The sequence below is a fragment of the Scleropages formosus genome, chromosome 4, assembly GCF_900964775.1.
Source record: "Scleropages formosus chromosome 4, fSclFor1.1, whole genome shotgun sequence".
NCBI lineage: Eukaryota > Metazoa > Chordata > Actinopteri > Osteoglossiformes > Osteoglossidae > Scleropages > Scleropages formosus.
Genome location: NC_041809.1, coordinates 12,032,975 through 12,045,137, shown reverse-complemented (window position 1 = coordinate 12,045,137; position 12,163 = coordinate 12,032,975). Strand labels below are relative to the sequence as shown.

Genomic DNA, 12,163 nt, shown 5'->3' with positions numbered 1-12,163 from the left:
ACCCCCAACCCATCTCACACACATTCATCTCCTACATTTTTTATGCCTTTACTCCATGCTTTCCGCACCTCTGCCCGCTGCCATTTAGAGTGCATTACCATGTTCTCCCCCCATCCTTTCTCCTCTACTAGAAGTACATTGCTATGCCACCTCCCTTGCCTCCCCACTGCTTTCCGTCCGGCAGGCCTACGTCATTTTTCCCTCCCACCCTCCCTCAAGCTCTCCCCTTTCCCCCAGTCTTTCACCCCCACCCCCGAACCATTTATATTGTATAGCAGCCCGTGTGTGTGACTTGAGCGCTTGACCTCCATAACTTGGTGCGCCAAGCATTTTTCTCCCAGGCACTTACACACACTGACAGTTAATTACGGTGCCAGGGCAGGCGCCCCTTTATTACATAGCAGCGCTTCATGCTGATGAATGTATGCATTAAAAGCAAATGTGGTCAAAAAGTAATATTTTGCAGTGCTAAATATAGCCGCCAGGAGGAGCTTGGCTCGCAGCATGCAGGGCGACACTTTATACAACGATGAAAGAGCGTCGGGCTTCAAACCTCACTATAAACATGGGAACAGATAGTGTATAAAGCGAAAGCAGCGCATGCTTAGTATTCCACTTCAAAGATGATTGTGCCTGGCAGGACATAGTTTCTTGGAACCCATCTTCATAGCTGTGACAGAAGGAGAAGAAACGGAGTTAACATTAGTTTATGTATGAAGATATTAGGACTATTAAATTATTAATATATGTGCTTCTGCTCCGGCGCCACTCCATGTAAGGACTTTTTTAATGGAATAATGCACAAGTGAGATGGTAAAGTATGGTTTGAATTTTAGAGAAGAGTAGGAGAGGAGAGTTGAGCCTGCTTTATATGCGCCGGGTGTGAGGAGCGTAAAGTGATGTGTGAGTTTGCGTGAGATGTGCTGATGGAGAGGGTTGGGGGGGGTCGACTCTCACAAGTGAAATCCTGGAACCAAGTCTCGGTGCGGACCACCAGACAGCCGATCCATTCCTGCAGGGTCACCTTCCTGTTGCCGTTACTGTCACAGGAGCTGAGTAAACACATCCCACATGTGGCGTGCGCACGCACACACACACACACACACACACACACACACACACACACACACACACACCCGTAGGCATGTTTGCTTGTCCTTGTGGGGTCTTCACACTGACTTTAACTAAATTAATAAACCCTAATTCTGCAGCAACTCATGAGCACATCAAAGTTCATAACAAAAAGAGGTTTTGGTGCTTGGAACAGTTTTTTTTTTTCCCCACTGGATTCCCCCCAGGTTTATAAACACAGTCTGGATTTTGCTATTGTTTTATCTCTTTATCTCTTTTGGGGATATTAGGGAAAAATGCGCACCAAAAAACGAAGACAGTGGATGTTGTGATCTGTGAAACAACCTTTTGGTGGTCAGGTCACAGCAGGCAGGGAAATGATCCAGTGTCCCACCGGACTGGGATTGGGGTCGAGAACATGATGGGTGTGGGGATCGGGATGGGGAAGGCTTTGGGTGCCTTACTTGAAGAAGCGCTGGGCGCAGTGCTCCAGCGGCATCTGCTTATAGTGTAGCTTCTTCAGGTCACGGTGGCTCAGCCTCCCATCCCCATTCCGGTCCAGCGCCACGAACCTCCGCTGGGTGGCGACAGTGAGGGCAGCAAAGGAAGACATGCGTGAGGTGGAGGAGGGTCACGGAGCAATGAAGGGGTGCGTAGACGGGGTGGATAACGTTTCCAGCTCGTTAACTTTCTTTGTGAATAATTTAGCGATTATCGACAATGTCTATTTATACAGATGCTCTTGCGTCACCCGGACGGCCTGATGAGGAGCACATGGTGACTTGAGCGTAAATCGGTCAGCGCACACTAAATGGATCACCGCCTGCTCCGAAAAGTCTTCTTGGCATAAGAGAAGTATAGAAGAACAGCCAAAGCACATGAGTGAACAAACACAGACTGACCCAAATGAGCAAAGAATGGTATGTGAACGCTTGTTCCCACCACCTTCAGTGCCATCAGCACTTACCTCAGCCAAAGTCCTGCGCTGGGCGTGACTCAGGCAGCTCAGAGGTGGCGCTGGTGAGCTGAAGGACTCACCCATGCGTTTGAGTACCAGGAACCAGTCCATGAGTCGGTAAGGGAACTGGCTGTACTCGGCCTCGGTGCACTCTGCCCTAGGAGCTGTGTGGTGCAAAGTGGTACGGTATTGGGCTATACACTTTTGTCAGGTGCGCATGCAACAGTCGCCACTAGGGGGCATCATGTTGGTACCAAGGCAGGGTCCTCGATGGGCAACATTAGTGCGGCGCCTTTTGCGACAGGCCTCCTTGTACAGCAGACACTCGTTCCCATAGGTCTTCCCCAGAACACTGCACACCGGCTCCCCCTGTCTGCAGACGTGGAATACTACACTTACAACTACACTGCACATTCATACTGTATTTATTCTTTTATTAATTTATTCATTTAGCTAACACTTTTCTCCAAAGCAAGATTCAACGTTAAGCTACTTACGATCATTTACCCATTTATACAGGTTTACCCGGAGGATGTGGTGGTGCAGTGAGTTTGGCCAGGGCCTGCTCTGTGGTGGGTCTGGGGCTCAAGTCCTGCTTGAAGTGCCTTGCGGCAGACTGGTGTCCCGTCCTGGGTGTGTCCCCTCCAGCCTTGCGCCCTGTGTTACCAGATTAGGCTCCGGTTTGCCGTGACCCTGCTTGGGACCAGCGGCTGTAGACGTTGTGTGTGTGTACGTGTGGTTAAGTTTTACTGGAGCAATTTTATAGTAAGTACCTTGTTAAAGGGTACTGCAACAGGAGGTGGGATACAATCCTGCAACCTTTGGGTCCAAAAAGCTCTAACCACTGTGCTATCCCTCCACAAACCATATTACTGCTGGACACAAAAAGGACAACCAGGAAAAAGACAACTCTGCCAAAGCCTGCATAGAATAACTCCATGACCATTATATAAAGATTACAATTTCAAGTAGACAGTTAATATATTAGCCTCAATATGAAAGGCAGAGGTTACTTTTGGTGATGTATTCCATGATGAGACTGAATTGTCATTTGTCAATTGTCTGTCATTTAAAAAATATTTCTGTTTATACTAATAATGCCCTTTGTACATCTTCTGTTGGCCAGTAGATGAATCCATCATATAGGTGTAGAAGGTAATGTCAGTCTGAATGCCCAAAATGTCTGTGTAACATCTGCCATGCTGTGAGGACACCATCACTGCAGGTCTGGGATAGTTCTGAAACCCTTAAAATTACTGGATTCTTGCAACAACAAAAAGTGGAGGAATGGTGGCCCAGTGAGTAGAATTGCTTCTTACAGCACCTAAGTGGTGCGAGAGGTCATGGGTTTAATCCCTGCTCAATTTGTGTAGAGTTTGCATGTTCTCCCCAGGTCTGTGTGGGTTTCCTCCCACAGTTCAAAGACATGCTGTTCAGTTCTGGTGGATTGATGACCCTAAACGTAACCCATAGTGTGTGAGCAACAGAGAGAGTGCGTTCTACTGATGTATGGATGAGTGACCCATTCCAAGTAGTGTATGCAGTGTAAGTCACCTTGGTGAATAAGGTGCGTGGGCTGATAACACTACACGCTTTGGATGGCGCTTTGGAGAAAAGCATCTGCTAAATGAATGTAAAAATCAGAAAAGCAATGCTCCTGAGAAGGTAGACTTTGGAGGTTGTTAAGGTCTTACCCGGGACAGGTCTGGGGGCAAATGCATTTTGGAATGGACACGCTTCCTTCATTCACAACTTGGCACAAGGAGCCGATGGGACTGTGACACTTCAGCAGCTTACACAGCTTCTCTGGAGGAAGCCATATGGTGATGAGAGCACCAGCAAAGCTGTTGATTTCAGCAAGGTGTGTCACAGTGTCTCACCTGGGTTGGTTCTGCCCCAGTATGGCCGCAGTCGCTCTTCGGCCTGCCTCTGTTTCCGCTGGGCTCTGCCACCCTGGTACATAACAGAGCACACACACCCAACACACATGACAGAAACACACATGTCCTTTTCCTGCACTGATCCTGTAGTATCCATCCTGATTTCATGAGAAGACATGAAAAGAGTGCTTTCAGCATGATCGCTCCCTAGGCCCCAGCAAGAGCAGCATTCTCCTCCACCTTTGGTTGCTTGGTGGTTCCACTCACAAAGGGTCCAGAACTGAACGTTTGTAGGTTTTCCATTTTGACTCCTCAGAACTGCTGAATCCCTTTCAACATTCAATAAGTGTCTCAAAACATATCTCTTTTGAGCTCCTCTCCCGATGGTTAACTTTTCAAGATTAAACAGGTGGCAGCACTCTCAAACTCTCATGTAGTTAGTCCTGTATGAAGTTATGAAATCTCTCTCTCTCTCACTCACTCACACACACATGTTGAAACTGCTTGTCCAGAGTGGGGTCGTGGTGAACCAGAGCCCAATCTGGCAGCACAAGGTGCAAGGCAGGAGGGGGAGGGGACACACCCAGGACAGGATGCCAGTCCATTGCAAGGCACCCCAAGAAGGACTCAAACCCCAGACCTACCAGAGAGCAGGACCCAGCCAAGCCCACTATGCCCCCCAGTTACAAAAAAAAAAACAAAGAGAGTGTACAAAAAAATCAAAGAAAGTGTAAAAAAGTTTATACACTGTCTCGTCACCGTATAAGCAAAATGTAGACCAGAATTTGTTCATATTTCTTTCGTTGTATCTCCAAAGTCGCTTTTAGAAGTAGGTCACAATCAGTAAAAATCCAGAAGATTTATTAGCTGGTTAGGTTCAGAAAAAAAATCACATATATAGCTTTAACAAATTTTAAAATACTGTACGATGTATAATGTTTTAATCTAAACTTTTTATCAACTTCCAGCTGCATATGATTTGTACATCTGTTCAATGTCTATCCCATAAACATATGCAAATTCATCATCTTATTATGGATCACAGACACTCACAAATACCAGATATGAGCTGCAAACACTGTCTTAATTCAATGTGTTTCCACAGTCTCAACCTCCTATTCTGCTTGGGTTTTTTATACTGCGTTCTATTGGCTTGTAGGGTAAACACAGGTTGTGTTTGCAGAAAGACAACAGGTAAACAAAGAAAACACAGTTTCCTCATGTGATTCATACATTTTTTGGGGGAAGACATCTAAATCTCTATAACTCATCTACTTTACATTACTTTATTTAGCAGATTCTTTTCTCCAAAGCACCTTCCAATGAACTCTTTGTAGTGTTATGAGCCCACACACCTTATTCACCAGGTGACTTACACTGCTAGATACATTACTTACAATGGGTCACTCATTCATACATCAGTGAAACACATTGTCACTCATACACTATGGGGGAACCAGACAAGTATGTCTTTGGGAGGAAACCCACACAGACAATAACATGCAAACTCCAACACAGACTGAGTGAGGATCAAACCCATGTCCTCTTGCACCACCCAGGCATTGTGAGACAGCACCATTACTCACTGTGCCACCATGCATGGCCACTGCAGTTGTATGATCTTATGTTTTGGTGATTATACGTTCCAGGAACAGCTGGTAGTGTAGTGGTCCAAAGGCCACATGTTTGAATCCCACCTCCAGCTATTGAGCAAGGTCCTTATTCTAAATTTTTCAAGTAAAAATTACCCAGCTGTACAAATGGGTAAACAATTGCAAATTGCTTTGGAGAAAGGTGTCAGCTAAATGAATAAATGTAATGTATGAATATCTCAACCAGTGGTTCTGTGGTTAAATCTAAATAATCTACATTTAATGGTACAAACCATAATAGGTCATCCTTTGGTCAGGAGATTAGGTTGTACCAATTGGAATACAATTCAGTTGATATTTCGGTCAAAATACACACGTTCATTGTTTCATGGTATAACAGAGCCCTGCACTGCCCTTCACTTCTCTCTATAAACTCCTACAACCCTACACTGTACTGCAGATGTCCGATACAGGACAGTCATCTCTCTGCCTCCTTTGTAGCGTTTGCCAGTTCCACATCTGTTGAGGACCAGCTCCATGCAGATGAGAAACAGGCCCTTAAACCACATTACCTTCAGCTGGCGGTCCAATTTTCAATCACTGCAACCCATAAAATACAGCCCCTTGAGTAGAATAACTGAAAGTACATTCCACAACACTCCTAGTGTGAAATCTATCAGCATTCACACACAGCATCATGGAGAGAGACTCTGGTCTCCCCGCAACTACCGGCTTTGATATTTCACACAACAGGTTGACTACACTGAATATTCTTAGCTCTGTTTCTCAGCTATTCTTAGAGGACACTTTGCAGTGTTAATGGTGCAGCTTATTGTTCCAGCAAATTTTACAGTTTCACTCAGCAGGCACGGACCCCAAACTGCGCTGGTATTGGGGAATCTTTGTAGGCTATTCTTCATTGCCACCACTTTGAGTTCTGCTTTGAAGATGATGTTAGAGAGTTATGGAAATAGGTGCGTTAAAGCTCTGAAATTAATAACCTGAGTCCAGGGTATTAACATCACAGTAAACAAGCACTGTTACACTAGTACAGGGCTTTAATATGCCCGTTTACCTTGGCCAGCTGAATTTGCAGAGCCAACGTAATGAGGAACATCAGGTGCATTTCCAGGTTCGTTGTGAGGCTGGAGGTGGACCATGGGATGGGACTCGCTGAAGAGAGGAATAGAGGTTAAAGAACTGCACTTGCAATAAGTCAGCTAAAATCTTTAAATCTCACAGGCCAGCTGCTAGTGTTTGCTTGACCAGTCACCTTAAGCAAGTACTTGACTGGGTTCATTTTTTCTGGAAATATGTTCCTGAAAAATGAAATGTGTGTAAGTAGCGTATGTGCGCTAATTGAGCATGTATGTATAAAGCGATAATATAAATAGATGAAAAATAGTTAATAATCAGGGATGGAACAGTCGTTTCCTTCCATCTAATGCTGACAGTGCATTTCATCTTAGCTTCTCTAGGAAAAAATAATTAAGGTGGAAAAAAAACTTCCATTAATAAACAGCCACATAATTCCCATCCTGATGAATGGCATCCCAGTCTCCTTTACGCAGAGAGCCACAATAAAACAAACCCTCTTTTTAAAGCAAATGAATGCAGCAAAGGTAAGAATACAGAGCTATATTCCCATATTGCTCATCTTATGCATGTTATTTTAAGCAACTGTATGCACTCAAATAACTATGAAGACTTTATATTATGTCTCGACACAACATTTTCTGTTATTTCCAGCACAGCAGTAATAATTAGCAGCCCTCCACTGGTTTATATATTGTAACAAATGCTTTTATTAAGAGGGACCATTTTTAATTGTCGAAAGAAGTCGAGGAGCTGAAGTGCCCTGCCAAAGAGAGAAATCTCATTATTATCCCTCTCAGATCAGTATTACCACGGTTCCCGTCTACTCAGTCATTCCGTCTTCTCTTCCACGCACATGTCATGCACATTGCATACTTTTCTGCTTCTCTATATCTGCTTCTTCCTTCCCCCTTGTCTTCCAGGTCCCTGCTTTTTTGCGTTTGATAGTTTTCTCCTACACGCGTCACTCATTCTCCCCTCATCTCTCCTCTGAATCTCTGCTTATACTTTCCCTTTTACTTTCTGCTTTTTCGTGTGGCATATATAAAATGAGTGTGAACAAAACACACAGCCCAAGGATCTGCACGTACCTTTGTAGTTCTCCTCCTGTTCTCCTTGTATGTGTGTGTGTGTGTGTGTGTGTGTATTTGGGGGGGGGTGTTCTTCAAGGGAGAGGAGGATCTCGCCTTGCGCCACTGAGCCCATGTGCTCTCCCTGGCCCCACACTCTACGTCCCTGTGGAGTCCTGCCAACTCCAAAAAGATCCAACTTTCTCAGTGACCCATGCCCCTCTTTGCTGCTTCCATTTATTCACGATTGGCACCAACTAAATTCACTTTCTTAACATAAGCTAGAAGATTTCATTAAGTGTCATATCAACAGATTTTTTTCCGATTCATACTGAGAAAAACTACTTTGACAGCAGTGATCACAACTTTTTTATAACGTCTTTGAAAGGAGCTTCTTTATAATAAAGAAGAAAGATATAGTGGTTGCAGCTGCTGGTGCAGAGCTTAGAACTGCTGACTTTGAACCCAAAGGTTGCAGGTTTGAATCATACCTCCAGATGTAGTACTGCTGAGAATGCAACCTGCTGTACTCTAAGCTACTCTGGTAAAAATCCAGCTGCATAAATCAGCAAATAATTGTAGGTTTGCTTTAGGGAAAAGCACCAGCTAAATGAACAAATGTAAATGTACAGTTATAAAGCAAAGGTGTATACAATAAATATTCATAATTACAACAATGAAACAACAGCAGAATAAAACAACCAAAAAAGAGAAAAAAATGATAACATAAATAATGAGAGGGAAAGGGGACAGAAAGGAAAAGTATACAAATGTACAACTGAGCATGTAGCTCTCAAACATGTATTTATGTATAGATCACATAAATAGGAGAACACACACTCACACTTTTTGAACTGCTTGTCCCATACGGGGTCATGGAGCCTAATCCGGCAACTCAGGGCATAAGGGACACACCCAGGATGGGACGCCAGTCCATCGCAAGGCACCCCAAGCGGGACTCAAACCCCAGACCCACCAGAGAGCAGGACCCAGTCCAACCCACTGCGCCACTGGGCCCCCCACAATAGGAGAACACTTTTTTCCCAATTTCCTCTCAGTGCAGTAAGAACAATACAAAAGCATATACACACACACTTTCAGAACCGCTTGTCCCATACGGGGTCGCAGGGAACCAGAGCCTACCCGGTAACACAGGGTGTAAGGCTGGAGGGGGAGGGGACACACCCAGGACGGGACGCCAGCCCGTCGCAAGGCACCCCAAGTGGGACTTGAACCCCAGACCCACCGGAGAGCAGGTCTGTGGTCCAACCCACTGCGCCACCACTCCCCCCAAAAGCGTATATTAGTGATATATTATTAAGTCAGTTTAGGTTGTGGCTGAAGATTTGTGCGGCCGCGTACTGTATTCCCCTGTGTCCGGCTTGTCTCAGCGGCCCTCTCCTTCGGTCCCTGTGAGATCCTCATGACTGCAGCATTGGTCCATCACTGAGCGCTCATCAAAGCTCACACTTTTACTCTGGAATAAGAGGCTTGAGTGTGTTTTTTTGATGAGGCCCAAACCACCTCTTAACCCTAACACTGGATGTGTAAGTGTTGGAAGTGTTAGGAATAGGGGGCTATACTGCTGAGAACCATGCTTCAGAACTTTGTGAGTCAGGCATAAAAGGAAAGAGCTGGATGGTCTGGGGGACTTCCTACTGGCTGTGCTGTGCCTGGTAGCATGATAGTGCCATCTCGTGGTGGGACACAAGTTCACACTGAGTCCAGTGAAACTGACTCATCTGCAAAATGCATACACTGTGTGTATTATTTCAGAAAAATTATGGTTTTGTTCAAAAAATCACCTTATACATAGAAACAAAGGTCAGTTATTTTGTTCAGAAAATAATGCTCTTTTCATGACCATTTTCAGTTGACACTACACTGCTACATGAGCCCAGACTCATACACATACTTGTATACTGGGCAGCTGGTAGTGTAATGGTAAGAACTGGTGCCTTTGCACCCAAAGTCCCAGCTGTAGTACCCTGTAGCAAGGTTTTTACCCTCAATTACTCCAGTAATTACCCAGCTGTATAAATGGGTAAATAATTTCAAGTTGCTTTGGAGAAAAATATAAGCTAAATGAATAAATGTAAATATAATGTATATAACTGTATATATAGGTATAAAATTGGATGCAATACCACATATATATATACATCAGTGATTCAGGGTTAATACACATCTATATTTGATTATCATGCTGCATTATTTTCTCTGTGCCAGATTGTCTTGCTCTCTCACTCTTGCGTTATTTTCAGAAGAATCACTCCGTCGCTCCTCTCAGCCTGTTCTGCTCTCAAGATGGAGACAAAAAGCTCTCAAGTTTCTCAAGAAATTAAAATTTTATGTGCTGCTCTCAAAACGTCTCCCACATCCCAGACCAGAGGAAATTATCACAGTGTAGTGGAGGAGAGCTAACTGGAGTGGAAAGAGCAGACAGAGAATGGGATGCACACAGATAGATAGATAGATAGATAGATAGATAGATAGATAGATACTAATATTAACAGATGAACCTGTGTAAGGAGTAATGTGTGAAAGATGTTTTGTTGGATTATCAGCACAAGACTCATAAATCTCCTTATCAAGTGCAACGTCTTGAGTAAAAGTCTGATTTGGATTCTTACCACATTATAGAACATCAGATCAAATTTTTAGCCATCACAACCTAATTGACAGACAAACATTTGTACATGTAAACCAAAATTTGGTGTGCTTTGAATACTTTCATAAGGAATTTGATTCAATATGACATGGAGGATTACTCTACACACTTGCTGAAAGAGGTCTATGGGAAAAACAGAATATTATTAAATCCATGTATGCAAACAGTATATGTGCAGTTAAAATTGCTGGATTACTGTAATGCTTTATTGTCGGGTTGTCCATACCAGACTGTATCCAGGCTACAGTTGGTACAAAATTCTGCTGCGAGAATTGTCCCTAGAACTAGGAAGTTTGACAACATAACAGCGGTACTTAAATCCTTGCATTGGCTCTCGGTCGCTTCCGGTCGCTTATAGAGTTGATTATAAAATCCTACTTTTGACCTATAAGGCAATACATGGCATTGCTCCGGCTTACCTTTGTGAGATCATTAATTTTTATATCCCAGGACGATATCTCCGTTCATTAGATGCAGGTTACCTTAAAGTACCTGTGATCAATAAGACCTCAGTAGGAGGTCGCGCCTTTAGTTATAGAGCACCTAAACTGTGGAATAGTCTACCAGTTACTGTCAGAAATGCCCCGTCTGTTTCTGTTTTCAGATCCTGACTTAAGACTTATATGTTCACTCAGGCATTCCACCTCGTAATGTAATTCCTCCTGCCTTGGTTGTTTTTTATCACCTTTATAAAAATGCATACTAAACTTACTTAAATAACAAATTACTAACTGTATCCTATCTTCTTGTTGAGCACTACCTCGATACATAAGACCTGAGGAGGCCAGCCAGTGGTGACAGACGAATCCCATGCTGACAGAGGATGATGTCCATCTGCCATGACGATCGAGACGTTCCATGCCGAGCTGGGGATCCAAGATGCCATTTACCAACATTATAATTGTTAAACACTGGCTTACAAATTGTTATTTTCTAGAATTCCCAGGAGGGGTGGGCAACCACCGGCCCATGGACCCCCAGAGGTTTTTTATCCCTCAACCTTCAGTTGGGAGTTTTTGTTCCTTTCCCCAGTGGCCAGTAGGTATACTTATAGCGCTATAATAAGTTCTTCATTATGGTAGCCATTAGTTGACTGCCTTCTTTCTTTGTATCAATTTTTCTTGCTTTATGCCTGTGTTAAAGCGCTCTGTTACTGTGTGAGAAGAGTGCTCTATAAAAATAAAAATAAATAAATAAAAAAATAAATAAATAAATAAATAAAATCAACATGGAAGAAAAAAATTCTTCCTGCAGCGGTTTCTGTAGGAACTGTTCAATCTGAAATTTATATTAGTGAATTTTTAATTTTAAAAACTCTGCAGCACCTGGTCTTACACTATATGATTTCAGATCGGTTTTTACTTTTTGCAGATGCCCTGCTTCTGCTGTTCAACAGAAGAGGGTCTACAGCAGGACCTGGACCTGCTACCTACCTGAGTTCTGTGAGTCTTGGGCCCTGACTGTTGATCCACAGAAAACTAAAATACTGACGTCAGGGAATAAAGTACAGTCTCATCCTAGGCATGAGTGAAAGTGAAAAAACAACAAATGACACATATCTAGGGTGAAAATGTATGCTAATGGACAATTTACCTTTCATCACTGACCTGGAAAATAAGGCTTTCTACAAGGGCTTTTTATAGAATTAAAAATCAGTTCACTTTGTGGTATTACAACTAGAATCTGGCTCAAAATATTCCAGTCGGTTACAGAACCTGTTGCTTTCTATGGCGGTACAGTGTGGGGTCCGCTTCTGAATTTCAAAAAAACATGAAGCTGACAAAAATCCAACTGAAATCCTATCACAGGAGAATGAGTTTATAATT

General features: G+C 43.4%; 1 protein-coding gene across 1 annotated transcript; it reads right to left on the bottom strand.

The window, feature by feature from the left end:
- Positions 1-377: 377 nt before the first annotated feature.
- On the bottom strand, positions 378-6,626 carry sparcl2 (SPARC-like 2). Its single transcript, XM_029250818.1, has 8 exons — positions 6,577-6,626; positions 3,910-3,982; positions 3,724-3,835; positions 2,284-2,402; positions 2,039-2,193; positions 1,536-1,648; positions 958-1,052; positions 378-670 (listed from the first exon to the last, which is right to left on the bottom strand). The coding sequence occupies exons 1-8, from the start codon at positions 6,616-6,618 to the stop codon at positions 618-620; spliced, it is 762 nt and encodes a 253-aa protein (XP_029106651.1). The 5' UTR covers positions 6,619-6,626; the 3' UTR covers positions 378-617.
- Positions 6,627-12,163: the final 5,537 nt, after the last annotated feature.